Source organism: Accipiter gentilis, chromosome 10 (genome assembly GCF_929443795.1).
Source record: "Accipiter gentilis chromosome 10, bAccGen1.1, whole genome shotgun sequence".
Taxonomy (NCBI): domain Eukaryota; kingdom Metazoa; phylum Chordata; class Aves; order Accipitriformes; family Accipitridae; genus Astur; species Astur gentilis.
The window spans coordinates 29170759-29198662 of NC_064889.1; the positions used below are offsets into that span (position 1 = coordinate 29170759).

General features: G+C 54.1%; 1 protein-coding gene across 3 annotated transcripts in view; it reads left to right on the forward strand.

The window, feature by feature from the left end:
* The window catches only part of NTN1 (netrin 1), a 105031-nt gene extending 77931 nt beyond the window's left edge, over positions 1-27100 (forward strand). For all 3 annotated transcript variants that reach the window (XM_049812322.1, XM_049812323.1, XM_049812325.1), the window contains 2 exons: positions 17127-17201; positions 26677-27100. In XM_049812322.1, coding sequence (XP_049668279.1) covers positions 17127-17201; positions 26677-27005 — 404 coding nt within the window. In that variant the 3' untranslated portion in view covers positions 27006-27100. The remainder of the gene's footprint in view (positions 1-17126; positions 17202-26676) is intronic.
* The last annotated feature ends 804 nt before the right edge of the window (positions 27101-27904 follow it).

Below are 27904 nucleotides of genomic sequence, written 5' to 3' on the forward strand. Positions count from 1 at the left end.
GCCTCTCAAACCTGCTCTGTTCCCACCCTGCTGCAGGGATGGCAGAGCAGACCTCTTGCACCACGATGCCACGGGGCTTATCACAGGGTCTGTTTGGCAGCTGAGGAGATGCAGAGATGTCTTCTCACAGCCCTTTCTGCAAGGAGCTTGGCTTCCGAGATGAAGTCCTTGTGTGTGGAGCTATAGCATCTCCATGCTGGGATCTCCTCGCTCCATCGCTGACCCAGGGAGCAGAAGCAGCCCCAGCACTCATACCAGGAACCTTCCAGCCAGAACCTTGGATGCTTGGTGGAGTCTCCTTTCCTTGGGCTCCTTAATTCCAGGGGCCAGGGCACGTTCCACGCAGTGCAGCTGCCCCAGCCCTTTCTTAAGGCAAGACCTGGCTCATGCCATCCCCTCCCCTGCTCAAGATCAGGTTGCAGGGTATGGGTTCATTTCTGAGCGAGTAAACAACTGCTTTGCCCATCACCATGGTGTGAAGCATCCCTCAGGTCAGTTTTGCACGCAGCTTGCCCTGCTAAGCCTTCTATCAGTCCTGGAGCCGGTGTCAAGAAGTGACACTTGAGCAGTGTCCCTGAATTTGAACTGGCCACAGGGGTCTCTCAATGTCTTTTTGCTGCTGTTAGGAGCTCATTTATCTGGGCACATTCCTATTCATGAGTCCAAAGGGGCCTTTCTGAGGACATTCTCTATTTTTCACAGTCTTTCCCTGCCAGCCCCCATGTCCTCTCACATCCTTCCAGAGCGTGACCACAAAAGGGGCTGAATGCAGGCGAGGGCTTGGAGGAAGCAGCGTTTATCCACATCCATCAGCCAACATCCTGGCTTGAAAGGAAAGAGTTGCCAAAGCCCCAGTCCTGCTGCCCCCACGGGTGAGGACTGGTTTGGGGGTGACACATCTCCCACCTGTGTGCTCCGTGCAGATAGCAACACAGCTGGGGAAACAGGTCCTTTCCGTGAACTCCCTGCACTGTCCTGGGCAAATGCCAACTGGGGCAGCTGCATTCGGCCATCCTAAATTCCACGTGCCACCTCAATTGGCCACAGCCCTCATCAGCGCCTGCCCTGAGCTGATGTGCTGTGGCAGTGTGACTCACAGCAGCCCCGGGCTGCTGCGAGTCACAGCCACCAGCTCGGCACTGGGCACTGTGCCGGGTGGGCTGGGGTTGGGGCTGGGGCTGGGGCTGGGGCCAGTTGCCCCTTGGCCCCTTGGCTAGATAGCGAGCAGAGCCAGGGTGAGCAAGGAAAAAGCATAGACCCTGCAGCAACAGGACCCTTGAGCAGGACAAGGGGGTGCACAGCCTATTTTAGGCACCAAATGTGGACACTTTGGTGAAGAGCAGGTCCCTGTGCAGCCAGTGGGGAGAGATAGGTGCTTTCTGCCACCCATACATCTCCCTGGGTGAGTGCCGATAGGGATGGCTGTAGGGACCGGAGGTGTGTCGGTCAGGACGTGCCCCTCACCTCTGACCGAGGCTTTGGGTAGGTGTCTGCAACATTTTCCAGCCTTGCTACGAAGGGACCATCTCACCCTGCTGCTGCTGGCAAAGTTACAGCCTCCAGTCCCAAGCCCCTGCCGATCCTGGGAGCAAACAGCCCTGTTGGGGAAGGAGTGAGTCCCATAACTCTGCATCCTCATCATGGAGAGAAGGGTTATTTAGGGATCTGCCCAAGCCCAACTGAGTTTGCATAAAGCCAGTAATTGAGAACATCTCAGCAGGGTTAGAGACCTCCCTTCAGCAAAGGAACTCCTCACCGGAGGCTAGGAGAGGATTATCTACGGGCTGGGAGCGAGTTGGGCATCCTGACAACCTGCGAGCCATGAGAAATGACTCGACAGCGTCTCTTGGATCCCCGTGTTGCTGGAGGGCTGGATCTCCCCGCTCTCTGCCCGAGGGGTGACTGGGGACCAATCTATCTTGCCAGAAGCTGCTCGCGCTGCCTCCTCGTGAAAGCCCAGCAGAGGCTGAGCCAAGCTGAGCAATCTGATGGGCTCAGTGTCCGATCATAATTCTTCTCGCTGTGATTTTTATTGGACTTTTTAAGCACCGTTTTGTCCAGGGAGCTTGAACCCTCCATATTTCATCCCTTACCCTCTGCAGGGAGCAGCAGGCAGCCCTGGGTCTCAGCATTGCTCAGCCCCCACCACCGTCCCGATGCATCCTGCCAAAATTCATGGTGTTTTCTTGACAAATGCTTAAATTGGTGTGTCTGTGAGCCAGAGCTCCCATGGTATGGGATCAAAGGGGTTATAGAGATGGAGAAAGAAACTAGTGGGAGACTTTGGGTGCAGCTGGTTCTGGGAGAGATGCTGCTTTATTTCCTTTGCTTGTAGCTATGCAGGACAGAAAATGCCTTCCTCCCCAAAAGCTGAGTTAGCATCACCACCACTCTGTGTCAGTGAGGGGTAAATGGCAAAAAAGCACAGGCCAAAGCTGGCCTTGGTACAAGAGGTGGAACAATGTCGACTTTGGCATGTGGAGGGGTCCTGCCTGGCTCTGCTTAGCTCTCAGAGTTCCGAATCAATTTGGGGAAAAAAGTGAATTGTTTAGATGAAATGCATTCATGCTCTCCCATGCCAGGAGATTGGAGCATGAGGACAGGATGCTTCACATTTTTGTGGCCAGGTGAGGAAAGCTCTTGCTACCACCCCGTCCCTTTCTGGTCCTATTCAGAGATGCAGAAGGGGCCAAAGTGAAAGGCCAAAAAAAAACCCAACAAACTGGTGGGGGGAAAAAGGTTTACAAACCTCCCAGTCAGTCATTGTCTTATCTGAATCGAATCCAGATTGGCTTGGAAATGATTATCTTAGGTAGATGATTTCAGCTAGTGAGCTTAAATAAAACCAGGTGATTGGATTGGTGCAACTTCGCATGGTTTTCCCCTGGAATTCAGCCTCTGCAGTTTCAAAACCAGATCTGGACTTTCCAAAAGTCATTTGGGCTCAAGGTGTTGCCTGGGCCCTTTTGTTCCTGGCTGGTGAGGAAGAGGCTGGATTTAAGTGCAGAAAAGGGAAAAAATCCCACTCACAGTGATCCCTGGAGTTCCCTCAGATGTGCACAGACCAGAAGCAGCTTGGCTGCAGGTTGCAGCTTTCCCAGAGTGCAGAGGCAACCCAGCACAGAGGTGGATGAATGCTGTGGTATGAGAGGATGATTAATACCTTCCGGAAGCAGCTCGGAGAAGGGAGATGGGCAGTCAGGTCCCTGATCTGGAACAATCTGGAATAGTACTAAAGAAAAACAAAAAAAAACCACCCCACCCCCACCCCAAAAAAACCAAATCCCACAAGCTCTCTGAGCCTTTCAAGACTGTTCCTGTGTGTCTCACTTAGAAAAAACACACGCAAAGGTTATGGCTTCAGTCCGGGAAAATAGAAACTTTGTAGGAAATAGTAGAAAACATTCACTTGAAAGCAATTGCTCCCTGGGGAAGAACTCTCCATCTTGCACAGCTGGGCAGTCCCCCGTGCCGTCACAGTGCCGAGCCCCCACTGGCGTGCCACGCATCGTCAGGAGTGTTTGGGACAAGCCACTGCCCCCATGCCACCCACTCCTTCCTTTTGTACCATGTGTGTACCTGCATACTCATACCCCACGCTAACCTCCCCCTGCAACCTCCATGGGGCTCTCTGGACCCCTCACCACCCTGTACCTACGTCCCAGATTTGGGACCCCCTGATGCCTTCCCATCCCATCCCGTGGCAGAGCTGGAGGCCCCGCATCCTTCTTAGGCTGCAGCTGGCTTTTCACTACTTACAGGCTTAGGTTTTGGGATGAAATTTCCAAATTTTAGCCAGAATCCTCCACCAAGAGCCAGGAATGGGGGAAATTTGCCTCTCTGATGAGTTGGTACTCCTGTTTCAGCATCATTTGCTGGTAGTCCAAGTAGTCGTGCCCTAAACAAGGGTTGTTTTTCTTTGTCTGAAGGTCAAACACTTTAATTTTTGCCTGCCCATGTCCCTCACGAATTGAGGTGTTGCAAGGCCACCCTCGGAGAGTCCCCTGCTCCCACATGCCATCTCCCCTGGGCCAATCATGGCGGTGAGCAGCAGGAGCAGGGCTCATCCGTCCCACAGTAGAAGGGCAAAATGGAGATTTCAGAGGGTGGCCACAGGTTCACAGCCATCTTCATAGATGGACGTAGAGGAAATGGGGTCCCTCAGGTCTGCTGCCACTGCCACTTGCATCACCCCAGCAAAACCTCACCAGGCACTGTTAGAAGATGAGTTAAATCACTTGCTCCCACTGCTACTATGGTGTCTGTGCTTGATTTTCATGGCTTGGGCAGCCACCTCCCTATTTCTTCTCGGCCAGCTTGTAGCCATGCATCCCCATGGGAACGTGGTCTTTTTGGCTCAACAGCTCCATTCCCAAGCAGAGGCTGTGGACCACTGTTCCCCCTGCTCACGGTCACATAAACACTGTGATCATCACTGCAGCAACAGCTTCAAGGGAAAAGTGACATTAGGAAAGGATTAAATGTGCCGTAGCTTGTTTTAATGAGCTGCAGCAGCTGGAAACAAGGAGTCAACGCCATGTGAGCCGCCAGCTGCCTCCACAACATCTGTGTGGGGTGCGAGGCTTGCTTGGAAAATGACAGCGTGGGGACGGGCCACTGGCATTGCGCAGCATCTCCGGTTGGGATGGGACATGAGGCCAAACTGCTGCTCCCCAACTCCTTCCCAAATCCTTATCTAAACCGCTGGACCAGTTCCATCCCAGGGTGAAGTCAGTGGCAAATCTCTCCCTGGTGTTGTACCCACAGGGGCAAATGCAATGGGTGCTGGTGGCTCAGCAAGAGAGGACCTGGCTCATCACTCTGTGCTTGGGCACTGGCATGTGAACACAGCTCTTGGGTGGGCTCTTGGAGAGCTGGAGGAAGCAAGTCCCACACCACGCTGAAGTTCACGTCTTCCGTCCTTGGGGCAGGGTTGCACCACAGTCATTGTGTTTGGATAGTGGCACTTGCCCATGGCATCTCACCGACATAGGCTCAAAAGCTGTGTCAGAGGGGCTGGGGAGATGTCCCTTGAACTCCATCTCTCCCTGCCTCTCCCATGGTCTTGGCCCCCCATGGGGTGATAGTTGGGTTGGAGTCTCTCCCTGTGCCATGGTTTTGCCTCAGAGGTGGCCTCAAATGAACACTGCCAACCTGTGTTGAACATTGCAACCCTCCCAAATCTCACATGGGCAGCCCCAAGCACAGTCACCTCAGCAGGTCCAGGTCTCTGCTCAGGCTGGGCTGGCTGGCTACGAGCCTCAGCTGCTGGGCACAGCACAGCCACCCAACCTCCTCCAGCCTCCTGCCAACCCCTGGGGTTGCTGGTCCGTCCGGGTGCTGTGCTCCCCAGGGAGTTGCACTGCCATAGGCACCCTGGCCGGTGGAAGGAGGGATGCTCTCCACCGAGCAGAGGGAGCACAGGCTCCTGTGGGAGGCTGATCCCTGGGGATATCTTTATCAGATGCAAATTGAAAAAAACAGACCATAAAAAAACAACTTACGTAGCACTTTGTAAATTTAACGCGAAAGGGACTATCAAAAGACATGGTGTTGACATGTATTGAGAAGGAAAAGCCTGAGGAGGTTTTGTCTGCAGACCAACAAAGGAAATCACAAAGTCTTAACTCTGCAGAATTGCAAGCAGTGTACTGGCTAGCCTTAGTTTTCTTCGGATTTGAAGTAACGACATGTCTTCGTTATCACTGGGCACTGATATCCAACGAAAAGGAGGGGTTTTATGAATGTGTGCACTCATGTTAATGCTTGTACATCTGGAGGGGATCAGCAGCACAAGGGACCAGCCAGAGCTGGGTGCAGGGCTCAGCACCACTGCCTCCTGCCCAAAGGGTTCCCAGCTGCCGGCCAGGCTGGGGAGGAGCTGCCAGGCTGCAGGCACAGCCCATACCTGCTGAGTCTGGGTGAGGATGCTCCCAGATCTGGGGATGGGGTATGGCCAGGGTAGGACTTTGCACTGGTAGAGAAAAAAATCACAGCTCTTCGCTCCAAGAAAGCACTAACAGTGAGCAGGAGTTCTGCAGAGAGCCGGGAGCATCCCATAGGCTAGGAATAAAGGTCTGCACAGCTGCCTGCAGTACAATCAGGAGGCGAAATCCTCATTTCAGTCACCCTGGTGTAAATCACTGGGCTCAGTGTGGGGGTCTCCAGCTTTGTACCCATCCAAACGAGTAATTAATTCAGCCCTGCATGGGTATTCTCTCACTTGTCTCAGGCTGTAAGCAAGGTGATGGATTGACTGCGTGATTGATTGACTGATTGATCGGCCACAGCATCCAGCTCCCTCCTGAAAAGAGGTTTCTCATGGTGATCTGCAGTGAATGGCTGTGAGCACAATAGGGGTGAGGGGCTTCCAGTGAGGAAACTTCTGGTCACTTCAAAATATTTCAGAAAGACTGTGGAAAAAACCCCCACAAAACAAACCACCACAAAACATCTGCTGAAATGCAGAAAAGCTTCATGCACAGCTCCATCGTGCTCTTATAATCCCATTGCGGGGCTTTCTGTGTCCCCACATTTCTTCATCCCTGCATCCCTCCATCCACAAATCCCTCCATTCCTCCATCCCCACATCTTTGCAACCCTGCATCCCTCCATCCCCACATCCCTCTGTTCCTCCATCCCTCTGTTCCTCCATCCCTGCATCCCTCCATCCCCACATCCCCAGCTCTGGGACACTGCCACCTGAGGGACCATCCTTCTGACATTGAGGGGACCTGGGTGCCCACAAGTCCTGGGCACCATCGCCAAGCCTCGAGCTTCAGCACAAGAACTTGCAAGCCCAGCATCACTGGGCTTCCATCTAAAAAAAAAAAAAAAAAAAAAAAAAAAAAAAAAAATTCTGAAGTGAAATGAACTGATTCTCTCCCCATTCTGGGACATTTCCAGATGCTGATTCCCCTTGGTGAAACAAAGCACTTGTCCCCAGCACCAGCTCTCTGTTGCCGTGTTTTCCCCAGAGCGGAAAGTCTGATTTGCCCTGGTTCTGGTTACATCCTGCCCTCGCATCCCGCACAGCACCCACTCAGCCAGGGAGCTGCTGTCAGGCCGGGAATTTATAGGGTGGCCAACACTCCCGAAGACAGATGGTTTCCTATTAATGTATTTAATCATGTCGACTGCGGCTCTCGGCAGGGCTGTGTCCCCAGGGGCACTGGGAGCGGCAGCCCTGGAGTTCATCAGCGGTCAGCGGCTGGGGACACGTTTGCAGCGGAGAAGTGCCGGGTGGGGATGAAGCACTGTCAGGGCCGGCACCCCACGTCCCCCATGTATCCTGGGGTTCAGCGCTGGGTTTGCTCCTGCAGGGAGGTGGTAGGAAACATGCTGCTGGCTGCTCCCAGGAGAGGGGCAAGGTGGGTGCAGAGGCAGGGCTGGATGAGCCACGATGCTCCTGTGTTTGTGTGGTGTTTTCCAGTGCGTCTGGCACAGCTGGGATGTCACCGGTGTGTCTACTCGCTCCCTTTATACCTGGGAAAAATTGGGATGCTGATGAGGCCACAGCTGCTATGGGCACCCATGGCCCAAAATACCAAAAATTGCTCAGGATCATTCCGTCCCATCCCGAAACTGGCAGCAGACAGCTAAAGAAGCAGGGAGCAAACTCACTCTGACCCACAGCAGGGCTCAGATGGCGTCTGGGGGTGGTTTCCCCCTCTGAAAGCAGCAGCCGGGGTCCCAGGGCCAGACCAAACAGGCAGGGCTACACGTGTGCCCTGGCAGCATCCGAACCGTGCCCAGACCCAGCCGCCGGTGTGCTGCATCAGGCCACAGCTTGAAACGAGGTGGCCGACCATGACCGGCCCTGGCAAGGGCTGCTCCCCAGAGGTGGTGGGCAGCCCCGGCTGCATCCTGCAGGGTGCTGGTGGTCCCACCGGAGGGGTCGGTGCCAGCCAAACCACCCCCCCCCAGCCATGCTGGATGCTGCGGAGGTGGGAAGGGGGCTGCAGGCTCCTGCAAAGCGCTGGCCACCGCTTTCCACCCGCTCCAGGCAAGGGGCTTTAATCTAATTACATGCTTTATTTGCGCCAATTTGTTTTTCAATCAATCTTGTTCAGCCAGAAGAAAGGAGGCTACTGTGGACTCATTTGCACCTTCTTGTTCCAAGGGAGAGGTTAACGGCAGTTATCCTCCCTGGAGATGCCTGCGGGTCCGCAGACCCGGCTCTCCCTTCGCAGGGGACTGCCTGGCCCGGTGCACAGCCCAGCTTTAGCCATCTTTTCCCTCAGCACCACGCAACAAGTCCCCAGTTCAGGCACAGAGCAGCCTGGTCGCTGCCTGAGGATGTCTTTGAAACACGCTGTCTCGTGAGGATCCTCTGCAGCCGGAGAGCTGCCGGTGGCCCAGGCCGTGACGTGCAACACGGGGGGCAGGCAGGGCTGCAGGCGGGGGTCAGGAGACTCCTGCCAGGTGGTCCCAGGGAGCCCCGGCGCCCTCCTGCAGGAAAGACTTTGTGTTTCTAGTGCCAGGGGTTTCAATAAGGTCCCAGGGAAATGTTAGGGTCTACAAATCATCAAAAAAAGTGGAAACACCACCACACTTTCCCTGCCCAGACGGGGCTGGTGCAGCTGGCTGTCGCAGGGGTTGTGCTCCTTGCAGGCAGGGCTGGCCTCAGCACCCCACACACACGTGTGCTGGTGCAAAGTGCTCCTGAGCCCGCTTTGGAGACCAGAAGAGGCTCCAGTGCCTGAGCAGGTGCCTCTGCCTTTACACGTAGCACAGACTGGCCACAGACCCTCTCTGAGACTGCCCCAGTCGCTGATGGAAGAAATCCCCACCAGGTCCTTTTTCTGGGGCATGCTGTGGGGACTGTTGCTCTGAGGCCAACAGCTTAGGAGGTGACCAAGGACAGACAACAAAGTCACACAGCCACATGGTTAAATGCAACCCCATGCCAGAGGCTTGCTTTGTACCAGGACTTTGCACAGATGCTCGGAGAACAGACTCAGGCCCTCAGGATCCCCATCCTGAGGCTAAGGAAGGGACTGTTTCAAGCCTGGGGACCATTTTGCAGATCACATAATGTGCATGACTTGAGCAGCCCAGTCCCAGCTCACCCCAGGTCCAAGGCTTGCAAATTATGTGCCTCCTCATACCAGCTCCCGGCCGCGCTCAAGAGATGGCCAAGGCCACCCAGCCAGAGGCACCAGCTGTCCTGCAGCTGGCTCCAAAATGAAGAGCACTAATTTGCACATTATATTTGCAAAGGGCATCGTGCATGATAGCTGGGTCATTGCCAGGCGTGGGGAAGAAGAGCCAATTTAGCTGTAACAGACTCCCCTGCTCTGTTCAGTGGCCAGGCCAGGGAAGGGGGGCTTGCTGAGGGTGCAGCAGAGCACAGGAGAAGCAATCCCACTGCTAAAGTGAATGATCTGGGAGGGACTGCCTGCCTTAAGTTTGCTTTTATACTGAAGACGCCTGCTCCAAGACCAAGAGTCCCACTGGTGTCCGGCCCAAATTAAATTACAGCATCAATCCTTCATAGTCAATGCGCACTCTGCAAGCCAGATACATTTGCAGCCCCTGCTGCTCATCCCACAGCCCATCCATGCTCCCTCTGCAAGGAGAGGGCTACTCCAGAGCATCCCCTTCCTCAGGACACATGGTCAGCAAAGGCCAAGAGCTAGGAGCTTGGAGCAAGCACGTTTGGCCAGCAGAGCTGGCACTCTCCAAAATGACTCTAACAGTTATCCACTGAGACCAATGAAGGAGATGTTAAAATAATTCTTCAGGATGGAAGCAAGGGGCAGCTTCAGTGCTGTTGGAAGCAAAACAGGATTTCGTGGTCATCTGGAGAAATGTCTGGAAGTCCAAGAGACAAAGGTATCTCTGCCATAACTGCTGCAGGCCAACCCTGGCATGGGATCATCATCTCCTGTCCTGGTGCTGGGCAGTGGCAAATTGCATATTATCCCATGTCACCTAGGAGCATGGCTTCCAACTGCCTTTGGGATGTTCTGAGACGGCTTACAGAACTCTTTCAATGCCCAGTTTGGGCACATCAAGCACCCAGCCGAGTCCATGCTCAACCACAGAGCAGACACCCATTGTTTCCGCCCCTGCCCTCCCCAAAGGCTGGCTCCCCCCATGCACACCCCTTCTGCTCCATGTGCTTTTCCTCCATGCTCCCAGCCACAAGCTGAAGATGCTGGGTGGCTGCCTGTAAAGGGGTTGAAGACTTATTTCCACAGCCTGAACAGTTTGGAGGAGTGCTCAGTCCTGTGGGGATGGGGCAGCATGAAGCTCTGCAGACCCATGGAGTTGTAGGCTGTTGTACACATTGTCCTGTACAACCCACAGGACTACAGGCTGTAGCAGATTTGGAACACCCGGAATAGTTCTGTGGTTGTTGGATGGGCTCAGGGAACATCTCGATGTAGACAGCACCCACATCAGGGCTTTGGTTGAAAGCACTGTTGGCTCAGCCGTGAGGTCTGGGCATGGACTGCAGCCAAGAGCTGGATTCTCCAACTCCTGGTGAAGAGAGGGTTTGCTTGGGTCCATCTTCAGCATCGTTGCAATACTGAGCTCACAAAAATGCAGCAGCAAGACATTCACCTTCCTCCCCATGGGTACTCATGTTGGTTTTGCAGCGCCGAGCCAAAAGCCACATCCCTTGAGTGGGGGCAAAGGCCTCCCTGCAATTTCAGGAGCTGTTAGAAAGCCAGAAGGAGCAGCAATGCAAATGCTGGAGGACAGGTTTGGAGATGCCTGCAGAGGAGAGGTTTAGCTGTTCTGCTCAGGAGCTGGCATTTCCAAGCACAGATTTGCCCAGAGCCTGTGGGGACCTGGATGCTGCTGTGTTCCCCCACAATCACCCCTGCTCAGTCCCACAGCCCCATTGCAAGGGGCAGCTCGTGCACCAGCTCCATGAAGGGATGCTGCAGCCCACCAGCAGCACTCGATGGAGGACTTCCGACCAGTAATGCTGGAGAAGAAGAGAAAAAGGAAGGGAGGTGAAAGCTGTTCATCACCATGGTCTCCTTGCATTAGAGCAAAACCAGCCCTATTGATCTGAACTGGTCAGCTCTGGGGATATCTGAGACCCCAAGCAGACCCCCACTCCCATTTTCTCAGTCCCAGTCTCTCCAGTGATGGGCTTACAGATTTAGGATTTGCCATTTGGACCTGCACCTTCACTTTGCAGCTCAGTCTGGTTGCACATCCTACCCAGTGCAAACAGGAGATGGGGACACCCAGGCCCCCACCTGCAGAGCCCCAGCAAGAAGCGCAACCCCCAGGAGCACAGAGAGAAAGCGGGCAAGCACCCTTCAATCCCCTGAAATGCTGAGGCCAAACTGTCAAGGCTGGGTCTCCCCTTCTAAGCCACGACACCTCATGTTGGATCTCAGCCCGCAAAGGTATTTAGGGCCCTACCTAGGGGAAATCAATAGGAATTTAGCTGCATAAATTGGGATTAGAAATCTGAATCCCCTTGGGGATCTAAGCCTTATATCTGCATTTCGAGTTAGGTACCCAGGCCAAGAAATGTGGCTTTAATCGTTCTATCATGTCAGAATCAAGGGGCCTTTAATTTCCGTTACCGACATGTGGCTTTTGCAGAGGCTTAAAGCTCATTTCGGAACTGCAAGCGCAGCAAGACGCTGTCTCGTGTAGCGTCTTCTCGGGAACGTTGCTCGGCACCCCTGAGCTCTGGCTGCTGGCACCTCCATCCTGCCCAGCCCCAAAAGCATCAGCACTCTGGCAGCAGTGGGGTGCCTTAGCAAAGGGTGGGGTGACCAGGGCCCCAGCTTCCCACTGCTTTCAGTCTCATGCCAGCAGCCCCAGCCCTGCTCAAACAACCCCCCAATATGAAGAAATTCAAAAAAAATAAATTAAAACGCAACTTTTGCAAAAAAAAAAAAAATTAAGCAAAACAAAGAAGGTGTTTAGCTGTGAAAACTCTTTGCTCAGCCAGAGAATTAGTTATATCAAGGGGATGGGCTGAGCTGCAAAGCTGCTGAATGCTATGCTGACACATTTTACTAAGCTGCGATGGACACGAAACAGCCGCCCACCACCTGCTCCCAGCCCTCTGCGAACAAGTAGCGCCAACTGCCTCTTCCCAGATCCCCTCCTGCTCTGTTTATCCGGGAAACGCAGAAAGTTTGTGCTTTCCCGCAGGGAAGCAGCCGGTCGCTCCTAGCCCGGGGGACCCGGCAGGGAGGTGTAGGACGTCCCCGCTGTGGGTCGTGGCATGTTAGGATGCAGTGATTTAAAAAAAAAAAAAGCACTAGGGTCTGGTTGTACTTTGGGTTTGAATCTCTGAAATGGGGATTTGCACTGAAATATTTGTGCAGCTGAGCAAACTTGAAGAGGAAAGTGCTGGGAGCAGGGGGAGGAGGGTGTTGGGATATCACCACTCGATTTCTCCCACACCATGGTGCTGTAGCCAGGGGTGCTTGAGTCCTTCAGAAGGGGGATGGCCAGGGCAAATGCAGGCTAGGAGGGACACAGAGAGGTTTCAGGGTCTGTTGAGGGCAGGCAAGCCCTGCCCGGGACCAGGCAGGCTAAGCCTGGGAGGAGCAGGGCAGGACAGCACCAAGGTGAGGACTAACCCTTGTTCTGCACCCCCGTGTGCAGGGGACATCTGTGTACAACAGGACAGGGCAAAGAGCTGGGGCTGACCCCATCCCCAGTCCTGTAGGGCAGAGCCAAGTACCCCATCATGCCTGTAGGACCTGGGTGGACAGGACCTGGACGGACAGGACCTGGACACTTAGCAGCCCATGCTTCAGGTACCAGGTTGGTCCTCATCCCAAAGAGGCAGCCTCCTTTTATTCTCAGCCTGGCCTTTTGGTTGGACTCTGGCATCACCTTCCAAGGGCAGGTTACCCCAGGCTGATCCTCTGTCACCTCAGGGAGATGGGGAAGAGGGACCTGCAGGACAGGGAGCCTCTCATGCAGCCAGGACAAGCAACACATGCCTTGGGACTCTGTAGATTTGTAACATCTCCTGTACGTATGGACGATTCACTGAAAGAGCATTTAGAGCACTCAGGCTCCAAATCAATCCCCTCCTTCCATTTCAGCCTGCTGCCCCTTCCTCCCGTCCCTTCCCCAGCCTTTGAGCTTGGCTCTGCTATCACCTTCCATCAGGGGACTGGCAGCTCAGCAAACCTTCCCCCAGAACCTAAACTGCTGAAACATCACTTCATGGACAAGAGCAGGGTCTTTCCCAGGCATAAGGCAGCATTGAAATAATATCCTATAGTATCCCCTCCATACACTTTCCCTAAGCAAGGGGTGATCTTGCAGCATCACCCCACATATGCAGCACTACTTACCAGCAAATGCAAACTCAATGCTTTGCTCCGAAAAATGTCATTTGCCCTCCTAAAGAGGCCCCAGAGGACCTCCAAGTTACCCAGGAGGCAGGAGAGCTCTCCACATAGGAGACAAAGGAAATGAACTGGGGCAAATCCCCCACCCATATACACATCGGCCCTGGCATCTAGTGATTTACACTGATTTACACCAGCTGGCTCTGGCCACATCAAATTCAATTTAAACCAGCTGAGGCTCTGGCACAGCCTGTGGGGTTGGGAGAAAAAGAAAAAGAAAGCAAAGGCAGAACAAGGGTTGTGTTAGTAAAAGTAGTGTCAGACCTGGGCTGTAGCTGGGTATCCTAAGCTGCAAACCTGGTCCTAGGTTTGCACCCTCAGAGCAAGCAGAAACTGTGGGGGTGGGGTGCTGTTCTGCAGGGCTTGGGGGGCAGCTGGGTGGTGCCTCATCACCCACCAGCCTCCCTGGCTGGGGTACAGTGGTGGGATGGGTTTCTAGCAGGTCTGTAATCTCAGGCAGAGCGGAAATGTTATGGCAGTAGTGTAAGGATTGGGAAGCTCAGATGTGATTAGGGATGTTTCTGTGGGGAGAGGTTGCTGAAGTGACCTGGGGTTTTTCTTGTGAGTGGTCTGGACTGAAGTCCAGAGGGATGGTTTCTATCTGATTGCTATTTCTTGGGGCTGGATCCCAGAAGCAGTGCTGTGGGGCTGGAAGAGTTTCTGCTCTCAGTGGGCTCTGCCAGCCTGGCTGGTGGAGACCCCCTTGTACATCCTGGGACTGAGCCATGGGGTATGCAGGTGGGAGCTGCTGTCCACCCCTGCCCATCACTAGTGCTGGGAGCCAGCTGCTTGCCAGCATCTGCTTGACTTAGATTTGGCCAGGAGAGGGGAGATCTGCAGCCAGAGCTCCCAAGTGTTGTTCCTGCTCAGTTGCTTGCTCCCTGCCTGCCCTTGGGTCAGTCTCTTCTGCAGATCAGCTACTGCATAGGGGCTGAGATGTAACAGCAGTGAAAAACATCTATAGAGCTCCAGGATTTTTGTGCCAGAGAACCATCATCAAGTTTATCATAACCACATTAGTGTCCAGAAAACATCAGCAATCTGCAGTTGAGCAGAATCATGCCAGCTGCCTGGCGAAGCAGTGCAATGGCCTGTCTCTTGTCAGTCCCCTGCTCCACTGAGAAGGGGAGGGAAAGCATCCCTGGGCTGTTAGGTTTCTGCATGCACATTTATTTCCCTTATAGACTTTTCCTTCAATGTTCATGGCCAGGAACACCTTACCAGTGAGATGGATCAGGAATATTTCTGTTCTCTGGGCTCAGTGACACCAGGCAGCCACATCCCTCTGCATGGTGGCATCCTGTCACATAGGCATGGCTTGGACTTTGCTAGCGAATCTCCATCACCTGACCTACAGTTTTCATGCAATATCCACTCTTTTCTCAGTGCATTTCAAGTTTTACTTGATGTTCAGGGTTGTGTTAGATGAGAAAAGCAAAGGGGAGGCATTGGCTGCTGGAACCCCTCAGGTCCTGGTTTTTCTAAGGCTGGGTTGTAGCTGGGCAGAGATCTCAGCTGGGACTCTTGGAGTGGGAAGGTGCCCCACTTCATATCATAGTTTTTGCCTTTGGCTCTGGCTAGGTCATACTGAAGAGTGTGAAGCCATGTATTACTGTGGGTGCTCTCCGGAGGAATGGGAGCAGCAGGCAGCAATGGGGCAGGAGGATGGTGCTGAGATGAGGTGACTCTGCCTGGCCATGTTGAGAGGGGCTGGGGCACACATGGAACAGAGGTGTTGGCACTGAGGTGGTATCTGATGATCTTGGGATGTGTGGGTGTTCAGCTCTCTGGGTTTCCTTCTCTTGTTTGTTCCTCTTCTGAAGCTGAAATACAAGCTGCTGCTTGGCTTAGGCTGGGTTTGGCTCTGCTGCCAATGGGGAGGGTTGGATTTGGGGTCCATGAGACCTCCTGGAGCATCTCCTCTGCACCTGAGGAAGTTTGCCATGTTTCTGAACCCACCTCCCATTCCAGGGATACCTCCTGTACTGAGGTTGGTGAGCTGAGAGAATGCAGGGCACCCAGTGCACTTTGTCTGCAGACTTCGGTGCCCTCCTTGCCCAGGCTCTGAGCATCCACCACTGGAGACCGCCTCCTCCAGCACAGCCCTGTCCCAAAGCTGACTTCATACCACGGCCCCTGTGTACGCAGCAGAGCTGCAAACAGAGCTATCGTTAGGAAATGCTGCAGCTGCTATAGCTGTGCAGTCACCTCCCAACTTTGTGCCTCAGTTTCCCCTCCCAGCCTGCTTAGTCTCAGCTTCTCTAGGAAAGAACTGCTTCTTGCAAGGGCTCTTTCAGTACATAAGAAATGGAACCTCAAGCCCTGCCGAAGCTGTGGCACATGCCACCCTGGTGTGTGACACAGCTGTACTAGAGGGGGATGCTGCACAGCTTCTCCCCAGGGTTTCAGGTTATGGCCCACTGGAGAGCAGGGTGTTCCATGGGCAAGTGTGGTTCTGGTCTGGCACTGTCCATGTGGCCTGAGGCAGGATATGGGCACCCCGTATCCGATGGCCATGGGGTGCCAGTAGCGTCCCCCACCTTCCCAGCATCCCACCCTGCTCGCAGAGCCCTGGGGCCCCGCTGTGGCATTTCAGCAGTTTTTCACACCTGGTCTCCAACGGTGACTGCGGAGGAAGGGTGGGCAGTTGGGAGAGGGGGACGTGTCCAAAGACTTCCGCTGTGCCAAGGCCTCCTGCTCCAGCCAGATGTGTCCCATTTTCCCTAAAATATGGGGTTTCTGTGGTGCTGTGGGCCTCTCTCTAGCGCCCATGGGTGGTGAGGAGACATGGGATATGCATGGACAGCATGTCCACGAGCCAGCCCCAATCCTGGGAGCTGGCGTGAGGGGTGGCACATCTCCAGCCACTGTGGCGTTGCCCGGCCATGGTGCCATTGGCATGTTCCCAGCAGCGGGAACAGCGGTTCCCAGACCGCACGGTACCATCCGACCGCGTGATGCCATCCAGCTGCATTCCGCACGGGAGCGGATCCCCGGGGAGCAGCAGCTACCGGAGCAGGGCTCGGCATCCCCGCAGCCGCCCGGGACCGTGGCCCGGCACCAGCCCCGGCAGCGCTGCCAGGCTGCCGTGCCGGCGCTGCCAGGCTGCGGTGCCAGCGCTCCCGCCTGCCCGCCGCGCCGGCCGCTGCGCCGCCCGAGCGAAGCCAGCGTGTCCCAGCAGTGGGGGCCCATTAGAAATGAAATGTTCCTACTGGGGTATTTTATTTGCACACTTCAGTAGAGTGGACACCAAAAGGCTTTGCTAATGCTTCATGGGCTGCTAATTTCCTCTCTGACCCGCATTGTCGCAGGGTGACCCCAGCCCGAATCTCTCGGCAATGAATGCCAAAGGCTGACACCGGCCCGGGTTAGGGGTGACAATGGGGCCTCTGTGGGCTCCGGGCAGGCTCCAGTTGGGAGCTGGAGAACAGGGGGAATTTGTGTGGCTCTCAAAAGCTCTGGGTGGCACAATAAGGGAGGCCCCTGGGGTCTCCCAGGAAGACAGAGGCGGCCCAGGGAAGCTGGGCTGGGGGAGGCGGGCGGGAGGATGGTTTCCTTTGTGAAAAGCTTTCTTTAGAAAGGAAGGTTTTTCTGAATGCCCCCTTAGACGACCCAATCGGGGCCTGGCAGATGGATATCACAGGCACGCTGCTTATTCATGGCAGGCTGCAGCTTTGAGCCGTCCCCCCCTTCCCCCAGCCTTTTATTCATTTTAAGGCTAATTTGTTTTGTTAATGTTTTCTTGCCCTCCCCCTCTCTCCTGTGCAGATTGTGACTCATACTGCAAAGCTTCCAAGGGGAAACTGAAGATCAACATGAAGAAGTACTGTAAGAAAGACTATGGTGAGTCGCCCCTCTCGGCCGCTGCTTCCCAGGGACGAGCGAGCAGTTGCAAAGGGATGCAGAGCAGGAGCGTCTCCCTCCCGGGGTGTCCCCAGGCCCACCCAGCCCAGGGACAGGTTGCCAGCTGGGTCTCAACCACAGCCGGGACCAGGCAGCCCGGCTCTTCGTCGTGGCACAGCTGCCTGTGCTGGGATGTGTGCAATTTGGGGTATGGTTTTTGCCACGTTTGGAGAGGAAGCCCTGCGTAGCGATGCTTGGTGGAGCAGCGATGCAATGTGTTACTTGGAAAATACGGGTCCTGCTGCAGACGCTTGAGACAACCCCCAAATCAGGGTCCATAGTGGCCTCGTCCCACAGTGTCTTCTGGGTTACAATGACACCGCGTCCTCTCTCTTCTCACTGTGCTGTTACGTGCAGCAGCTTTTAAAACTTGTGCTTTGCTGTGAGGACAAGCAGTAGATGGTTCCCCATCATCTGGATCCATCCCCCCTGTAATTCCCAGGCAAGTTCAGAGGGTGGTGCAGCTCTGGGACAAGCCAGGGAGGCTGTGGGGTCCCCATCCTTGCTGGTACTCAAGGGCCGGAGCATCCTTCTGCAGCTCCGGCTTGGAGCAGACACATCCCGAGCTCCCATCCAACCTCTCTGCTCCTGGGATTATCTTTAATGTGGCTCCATTCCCAACATGGTCACCGGTGGATCCATGCAGGAGGTGTCCAGGGTGACCCCAGGAGGGGATTTTTCTTCAGGCCACACCAAGAAACCCTGGAAGCCCTCCCTGGGGCTCAGCAGCCTCTCTCCACCCTGGCTCGGCCATTGCCTGCTGGCACTGAGCTGCTCGGGCACAGGCAGGCGGGGAGGGGTGGCTCCGCTTCGGTCCTGCCTGCCCAGAGGCTCTCCCTCCTTCGCCAGCCATGCCAATGCTGTTGGGATGAGCCGAGTGTCAGGAATGGGACCCACCTTGAAAAATCCCGTAGAGCTGGTTAAATACACTTGCTCTGTGCTGGGGAATGTTTAGAAATGCTGCTAAACATACATAGGGGCTGGAAATTATCTCACTTCCCTAGACTGTAGTGGGGGGATGCGAAGTGTCTGCAGGAGGGCCCGAACATGAGCCTTTGGGTTTGACCCAGGGATGGGGAGCGGGCTGTGTGTGGGTGAGCCTGGCTTTGAGCTGAGCCTTCAAACGTGTGAGCAGCCAGGGAATTATGAGGTGCTGTGGGACAGGGTTTAGCATCCGCTGGGACTGCGGTTGCCCCGGTGTCTGCCAGCCCTTCCCCTCCACAGTAGAGGAATACATAAAATATATACATATATGTGCATATGCATGTATATATATGTATCTCTGTGTGTGTTTACATATATGTGTATATATTTTTTTGCCAAACTACCAAGGAAAAAAACTCCCATCCCATTTGCATCAAAGCAGCCAGGAGTAGAGATACCTCCTCCCTCCTTCGAACACGCTCACCGCAGCAGCTCAGCATGTCTGGGAAGTGTTGGCGAGAGCCGAACGAACTCCTGTTTAACAGCCCATCCCTGGACAAGGTGCTTCCTGGCAGGGTCGGATGAGGGATGCTCCATGCTGGCTTTGGGCTCTGGCACCTCCCCGCAAACTCAGAGGAAAGAAGAGGGCTTGCAGGCAAATGTTTTATTTGCATTCCCATTTATTCTTCCATTACCCATGTCGCAAAACGGATGTGGAGAGCATCCCTTGGCAAGGATGAGCTGCCAGGGCCAGGGCACGCTTGTGGTCCCCATCCAGCAAGGCTGCGCTGAGGTCTGGCCATGATTGGAGGAGCTGCTGGAGGTTCATCAGATGTTGGAAAAGTCCAAAGAATGCCTTTTCCCTTAGAGAAAAGGGTTTAATTGCATGTGAGAAAGTCGCTGCTAGAACATGAGGTTATTAAAGATGGGTGTGGGGCTGAGCACCAGTCTATTAAAGCCATGGGGTTTCTTGTGGGTGGATTCTCTGTTGGCTAATAAGGTACAAACATATTTCCCGTACGTAGCACATGCATCCTTTCATTTTCCCACCTGGCTTCTCCAGCATCTCCTAAGGGCTGAGCTCACACTGGAGCATTTGCCCTCTGAAGAGGGGATAAAGCAGCCACTTGGTTGCAGGAAACTTGGACCTGTTGTGATCCAAATTGTCCCTGGGGGTCTGGAGGATGGTAGGGAGGAAAAAAAGTCACGTGCATCCCCTTCAAGCACACTTCCAGCTGAGCAGAGTTATCTTTCCCTGCAGCTCTTGGGGCAAGGGTTGTGACGTTTTGGTGGTGGCAGTACTTGGGCGTTGCTCGAAGGGCAGCCCCAGCATGGTTTCTCTCCTTGGCTTGTCCGATCTCGCCGGGAAACGTTTCTTGGGGGTTTGGGTGAAAGCTCACACTTGGTTTTGTTTGAGGCTGTAACATGGGCTTGCAGGCTTCAACAGACCTTGGGGAGATGAGGGCAGCTCAAGAGCTGTCTTGGGCAGGAGATACCCCTGGAGCAACAAATAGGGGTGCTGGAAAGAGCTTTTCTTTTCACTTTTATGATGCAGCATCACTTCTGCAAAAGCACAAATGAGCTAAAGTCGTTTACCAGGGCTGGTTCAGGGCGAGCGGGTGCAGGCTGTCCCAGCATAGGAACTGGGGTGCTCCCACCCGAGCCCTCCTGGCCCTGGGAGGGGGGTCCCCAACCAGCCCTGCAGCTGTGGCAAATCTGCTTTTTCAAGGGCAAACCAGCCTGGCGAGGCAGCAGGGTAAGCAATGCCGCAGCACAGCCTGGCCGTGCCGGGGCAGCCCAAGGCTTTCGACAAGGCCAGGGAGGGAAGAAAGGGTTGAAAAGGTGCAGAGAGGGATAATAAAGACTTTGGGACTGACACCCCAGCAGGAAGCCAATTAGGAGGCTCTTTTCCTCACCGTTGCGCCGGCATCGCTGGGCTGAATGTCCTAAAAGGCCCTAATTAGCTTGAACAGAGTTACTTCTCCCGCGGGCTCAATCGGGAAGCTATCATCCGCCCCACGCTTCTCAATGGGGCTTTTTAGCTCCCCGTTTCATTCAGCGATTCAAAGGGGATATTTTCCCTTATTTATTTTTCTTATCTGTTTGTTTTTGTTGGGTTTGTGGGGTTTTTTTCTTTTTATTTTAAATTGGGCTCTTTCCCGCGAGATGGGTTTTGGTACAAATATTTGGAGTGAAACAGGGCGCGGGGAGGGGTGGCTGGGAGATTTGGGCGGGGGCGGCAGGGGCAGGCAAGAACAGAAGCAGAAAAGCTTTTTCTGGGTTTATTTTGGCTGCCTGGTGGAGTGCAGGGGTTGCTTGGCTCCTAGAAAACCAGGGGTAAGAAGAGGGGATTCACTGGGTTTGAGGCAGTTAAAATTAGCCTGGGGAAAGAAGAGGGGGGGGATCCCTGCTGAGCCCCACTGAGGATGGAGATTCCTGCATGGCCCAAAAGGAGAGGAGATTATTTTCTTAGAGCAGGTGGTGCTGGTCCAGGTGATGCAGGAGCATCCCTCACTTGCTCTGGTGCTATGGTTTTAGCCGGATCTTTGGGGCTTTTCCCACTGTCTGTGTGGTTCATCCAAGTGGGATGGGTGGCTGCTGTAAAGGAAACCCGGAGCTTTTTAATCTTCGTTTTCCCCCGACCCTGAGCTCCCTGCAGTGCAGTGGGGCCTGATCCTGCACAGATGATGCCGCAGCATTTTGCAGGCTACCGGCACTGTGGTCCCAGCCATTGCCCCAGTGCCCTCCCTGTGTCCCCGGTGCAGCATCGGGGAGGAGATGGGGGCAAGGAGCGGGATCCTCGCCTGAAAGGTGAGATCATCTGCTCACTTTGCCCTTTCTTGGAAAAAAAAAGTAAAAAAAAAAAATCCTTCCTTTCTGAGACTTCACTTAGTCACCCCCTTTGTCGAGAGGAGCTTTGGCAGGGGCTGGTGGAAAAAAGCAAAATGTGTTTTCAAAAGGCAGCTTGAAAAGAGAGGGAGGGGGGTTAGAAAAAACCCTGAATCCACATAAAAACCCAAGGCAGAGGGGAAGCGCCATCCCCAGCTTGTCCCCGGCTTGCAGCCCCTTCCACCACCCTGGAAGGTGGAGAAATCCTGTTCCCTGAGCGGAGAAGTGCTGAGCAATCCCTCCCAGTAACTGTGTCCTGAGGGAGCCAGCCAGGGCAGTGAGGTGTCCCCCGGCACCGCGGGGAGAGACTGTGCCCGGACAGGGCACACCTAGGCTGGCCAGGATTAGGGGTCATAAATCTCCACTATTAAACTGGTAGGAAATTGGCAACCGGAGGCAGGCAAAGCCACCGCCAAATAAATTTAAAAAAAAAAAAAACCAAAAAAAAAAAGGCGGGGGGAAAATCCCATTTTAACCCTTTGCTCCAGCGAGGAGCCAGCCCTTTCCATTCCCAAACCCTAATGGTGTCAGGGTCACCTTTTGCTGCTGGCTGGAGTAAAATCCACACGGGCTCCACTCTGCTTGTGTGCAAGAAGACACCCAAGCCTTCGGAGAGCCCCGGCTCAGGCTGGGATGCCTGCATCTGCAACCACTGTCCCAAGGACTTGTTTTCCATCTGTCCATATTAAAGACCCTCTTGTCTCTCCCAGCAAACTGCTCTGCTCCCTCTGCCTCCCCCATGGCCCCGTGGGATCTTTCCCCAGTGCCAGGGCAGCAATGCTCCCCATTGCTGGAAACTCCACAAAGCTCCAGCTCCCACAGTCAGGTTAACACATAGGATGCATAGGTTTGCCCATGTAGTCCACTCCTAGGTCAGCTTTGGCAGGGGAAACCTTGAAATCAGGAGATTTATCACAAACCCCAAAAGTAAATAAAAAAAATTTCTTCTTCTTTTTTTCCAGCCTCACTCTTTTCATGGCAATCTCATGATTTCTGGGCCCCTGACTCATGGTCTCTGAATGCTGCGAGGCGCTGCTTTTATTTAAGCCTTTACACGACTGCCCTCAAACATGTTGTTTTGAGGGTTTGGGGTTGGTTTTTGTTTTTATTAACATCACATCATCCACTCCTCTGCTTTCATCTGCAACATCAAGCCTTCAGGTCTTTCTTGTGGCTGGAGGCTCCCAGCCAAGCCTCGAGGATCCAGGCAGCATCACAGGCCCCAGCGCTGAGTGCCGGAGGTAGCACTGCCCAGCACCCTGTGCCAGGGGATGCAGGAGGGGACCAGGGACCCCCCCCATCCCCTCCTGCAGCCTGGGGACCACTCAGCCACCTTTTCCTTAGAAAGAAGCATTACATGGCAAGACACTTGAATGCATCACCTGGGCTGGTGTGACTTGTAAGGCACTATCCAGGCGGGATTTGTGGTTCAGCAGCTTCAGTGTCAGGTGGGATGCAGTTAATGGGGCAGCCCCATGCACTCACCAGGACTGAGCATCTTTCCCTTGTCCCCTGAGCCCCCGTCCCACAGCTCTCCATGCCCATTTGGTTGACTGAGGGCTCCCTTGGGGCTGACAGCGAGCAGAGCAGGACACAGAATAGCGAACGTGGAGAAAAATCCCCAGTGCTATGGGGGTCCCTGGGGGGTGCAGCCAGCCCCAGATTACCCGCAGGGCTCGGCTGCCCACTGTTTGCAAAGCACGGGGAGGAGTGGGCACAAGCCAGAGGCAGCCCCAAGGCACTACCAGGATCGGCACCTGGACTGGGCCCCATCCTCACTGGAAACCGGTGTCACCGGCCCTGGCTGGAGTGGCAGCGCCGTGAAAGCTGCAGTTCTTTTGATTTTGTCCTCCTCCTCCGGGTCACCATCCACTCCTGGGGGACCACAGCCAGGGGAGCATCATCTCTGCTGCTCACTGGAATAACCATCATCCCCTATTACATCCTTTCATCTGGTTGCCCCATAGACACTTTTAGGGCTGTTTTTCCGGGGATGCAGTGATGGACAGTCCTGAGCACAGCTCAGCCTCTGTGCAGGGGTTCAGTGGGTGCATCAGCAAAGTGAGAGTAGTTCACCACAGCACAGACGAAGCCAAGCTTTGCCTTAAGAAACAGCAGGTAAAGGACAACATCAAGCACCAAAACCAGCTTTGGAGTAGTGGGGCACAGCTGAGCCTCCCCCCCACGCAAAACCATGAAGGAACCGAAACCTTCTCTTCCACAAGAAATGAGTGCGTAAATCCCTGGGGATTCACCCGGGGAAGCCAGCTTAGGTGCTTCCAAAAATTCCTCCTGACACCTCTCTACACGTCTCGTGTCCCTTGGGAGGTGCTGGAGACCCCACCCCACCACCAACAGACCCAGGCAAGTCATCGCTAAACTTGGGCTCTGAAACCAGGCTCAGGGGAAACCGCGTGTCCGGGATGCAAAGTTATGGGCAGAAAACTCGCTGTCAGTGAAGGCAGCTGCGGCTGTGCCAGCCAAGCCTTCACCGAAGTTTTCACTCCTTCCACTTCATTAATAAAAGGGAAAAAAAAAAAAAAAGAGACGGGGGCCTTGACATCAAAAAAATACAGACTGTGTATTTTAGAGCGGAGTTTCCTGTAACCACCTCTCTCCGGTTCCTTTTCATTCATTTTCTCCATTTTGTCAGTGTGGACCCAGGCAGGTCAAAGGTTTAAGCTTTTTTGGAAAGATTTGTTTCCAAAAAATAAAAATTGGCTAATCTTCACATTTTGTTACCTTCACACCAGACTGGGAAATACATGGTCAGAGCTTAGGGTTGTTTTTTTTCTTTTTTTTTTTTTTTTAATGAAAGCATCTGGCGTCCATGACATGCTCTGAAAGAAAAAAAAAAAAACAAACCACCATATATTTTGCAACGTGTTAAAAAGCCTTACTGGGCTGCAGAGCCCTGCTTCCTTCCATAGCTTGAAATCAGTTTGCACATTGTGGTTTTAAAGAGAGGGTGATGCTCCTCCACCACTAATCTGGGGGTTAGAACCGGGTTGTTACAAGGCAAATGGGAGAGTTTTGCCTGGGGTTTTTTTTTGAGGTTTCTTCTCCCTCTGTTAATTTATACAAGCAAGATTGGACCTGCTGAGGACTGGCCAGATGGCTGAGACTGGCAGGTGGACGGGCAGGGGGTTAAAGCCCACAGAGCATGGAGGGGAAGGACCGGGGAAGGGAAAAGCTCAAAGATTTGGTCGAAAAGCACTTTGTGGTTGGACTGGACCAGCCTGCATGGAGCCACCAGCCCTTGCCTGCTCTCCCGGACAGGGCTGGCTTCACCACCCGGGTTTTTTCCTCTGTCTCTGCTGGTGGGGACTCCTCATCCCACAGTCAGCAAACCAACCCAGGAGGGCTGGGTAGTCACTGCTTGGTGGAGATATTTTCCTGGAAGCCGATTTTTAGCGAGGAGGAATGTGTTCAAGCTCCCTGGAGGATCTCTGCTGACTGCTGCTCCCGTCCTCCTCTGCCATCCCTGCAGCATGATGGACTGCTGTCAGGAAGAAGCTCACCAGTGTGGCAGGAGCTGCCTCCAGGCTTGTATGTCATCTTCCTCTCCATGCTGTGGGGCCAAACACTCCCTTTCCCACATGGGTCTCCATCCTTCCCTGTGGTCTGAACCCAAGCCAACAGATGTCACCTGGGAAGGGCACAGCAGCGCCTGCTGTAGGGATGGCCAGGAGACATGGATGTGGTCCAGCACGGACAGGGTGCCCAAGGAAGCAGCCGCATGGAGGAGGAGAAGGAGGAGGACAACTGGCAGTGGTCACCATTGCCTGCTCAGGGCCACCTGGGCTGCAGTCCAGGACTGCCCCACAGGACAAAACCATGGTGGCTCCAAGGGCTTCTGAAATCAGCTGTGAGCAGAGCCTTCCCATTGAGCATGCTGGTGTCCATCACCATCCCAGCTCTGCAGCACCTTTGGGGACAACCTTGCAGAGGGTTCTCTCCCATGCAGCTCATGATGCCAAGCTACCTCTTCACTCTGGCCCTACGGGACCGTGGTCTGCTGCTCCTGCACGGATGCTGGTGGATGCAGGGATAATGTAATGTCTGAACCGTGTTTCAGGAAAGAGCAAGGGGTGGAGTGGTGGAGAGCTGAGTCCTCACCAGGTTTTCTCAGTCCATATGGCTACAGATGGGCTACACAAAATCAGCCACGGGCTTGTAAAACATCATCATATTGCTTATGGATCACATAAGCATCTCAGTCTTGCGTTAGGAGCTTGTTACCTTTCAGTTATCTGCCAGGACACCTGGCCTGCCAGGCTGCTGCCTACCAAGACAGATATCCCCCTTGAAGCCTGATGTTGCTATTCAGTATTTACAGAGATGTTCAAGTGAGTCCACCGCACCCAGAAGTCAGGTTGGATGCTGCCACTGACCTCTCCTTAAGATCACTGAGCCCTACCCTCAGTCCTTCACCTGTGCTTTTTACCAGCAACATTTTCTTCCACAGCAAGCAATGAACCATCTTGACTCAGGAACATCTCCTAGAAACATGTGAACAGCAAACCTCCCTATTTCCAAATCCTTTCATAGGTTTGAACCCCTTCAGTGTCCTGCTCCAAGGCTGGGTGCTCACAGAGAGCTGTCTCCTTGCACTGGCCCCAGGCAGACGTGCTGGAGACCCTGCCAGGTCTTTCCTACCTCCAGATGCCAAGTGCTTGGAGATACGGGCCAGTCCCAGTGTTTTGCTCCAGATTCGTGCTCATCTTCTCTTAAAAGCTGGGGTTGCCTTAGGGTCCTGGTGCAGATGCACCAAGTTGCCCATCCAGCAGGGAAGGGACAGCAGAGGGGCTGGAGGGCTGGCCCATGCAGAAACCCATCCTCTGGATGAAGCATGTGCTGCTCTCTGGACACGTGGGTCAGGAAGAAAGCTCATCCCAGGTCCTACAGTGCAGCCTGGGGTTTTGGCACTGCCGAGAGGGACAGGCACCTCCCTGCCCTGCCCAGCCCACTGCAACTCATGCCTTGTGTGCGTGGGCTCAGGCCACCACCTGGGGCTGGAGGCACAAGCTGTCTCAGAGTTTGTCAATTTTCTCTGTGCTTGATTCACAACCATGTCCTGGGAGATGATGGTCCTCCCCAGGACACAGGTAGGAGAATGAGGCAACCTGTTCTCCACCACCACTCTGGGTAGCCCTGTGTTATTTCCAGGACTCCTAGCACAAGGAGTGCCATGGTTCCTCGTGTACAGCTACTCCCACCCTCCCCTCCTGGGAGTCCTGCAGCCCCTGTGGTCCTTAGGTAACCATGCCCATGATCACTGGGGACACAGAGGGCCATCTTGGTGGTAGCAGAGCGGGAGAGCATCTCCTAAGCCTATGGTGGTCTTTTAGTACGTTTGCTGAGACCCTCTGCTGCCAGCACTGGCTACTCTTGCATGTGGCAGATGGCCTGGGGACAGAGGTAGTTTTTGTGCAACCACCACCCTTGGTTGCAGTCCCCCAGCCTGGGCTCAGGAGACAAAATCCCTTTTCCTCACTCAGGCTATTAGGTAAGACTTGAAATTCATTTTCTTCTTGCCAGCTCAAATCGTAACATCTTTTCCTCTCTTGCCTCCTCTTTTTTTTTTTTTTTTTTTTTCCAGCTGTCCAGATCCACATCCTGAAAGCGGAAAAAAATGCCGACTGGTGGAAGTTCACAGTCAACATCATCTCCGTCTACAAACAAGGGAGCAACCGGATACGGCGAGGAGACCAGACCCTGTGGATCCACTCCAAGGACATAGCGTGCAAGTGCCCCAAAATCAAGCCCATGAAGAAGTATTTGCTGCTGGGCAACAACGAGGACTCTCCTGACCAGAGTGGCATCATTGCAGACAAAACCAGCCTGGTGATACAGTGGCGGGATACGTGGGCTCGGCGGCTCAGGAAGTTCCAGCAGCGGGAGAAGAAGGGGAAGTGTAAGAAAGCCTAAAGGAGGAGAAGGCAACGGAGCGCGCGAGAGGGAGAGACTGACTGTGCATGCTGCTTTGTGTAGAGCTGGGGCGGGCAGGGACCGGCGATGGGGATGGCGGGAGGAAAGTCACGCTGTTGGGGCGGGCTGGGAGGGATGGGAGGGACAGCAATCATGGCTGTGGGGCTGTCAGGTTTGCACCTCGTATCCTGGGAGAAAACAAAACACAACACAACAAAAAAAAAAAATCGCACATGTGGATATAAAAGGAGTGTGGGTGCAGGCGTGTGGCACCCGGTGCCCCCCAGCTTCCCTCTGGCCCATTGGCTGAAGAAATCGGAGACACCAAACTGCCTTCCAGCTGCTAACATCTGCTGCTTCCAAAGCACAGCACGGGAACATCAAACCTGTAAGAAACTAATCAACAACAATGCTGGAAATTAACTCCCCATCCCCCAAAATACGTATTCTCAGCTTAGGTTGAACAAGACAGTTATTGTAGAGGGAACTAAACAGAGACTTATGGCTGAGGACAGATCTGAGGATCGACTAATGGGTTATTTGAAGACTGTTTGGTATCCAATAGCCGTAACGATCACCCGCTGTACGGTACCTAGGAGCGGCTAAGGTCTCCAGCTGTGGTGATGCTCTAATCCCAGGTTAGGCACAGCAAAGAGGCAACCACATTACTGGGCAACTTCCACGTGGGCATATCTCGGGGAGTGACTCCTTTCTCTGGCCCCCATGACCTGAGGAGTTCTGCCCCCGCCCACCAAAGGAGCATGAGCCACGGGATGCCCTGGCCCCCTCCCAGCCACCGATTCACAGTCGAGGAGTTAATAACCAGGATCCCCAAGGAAACATCCAGACTTTGCAAAAAAAATAAGTTGGCATCCAGTTCCCATAGGTGCCCTGGACAA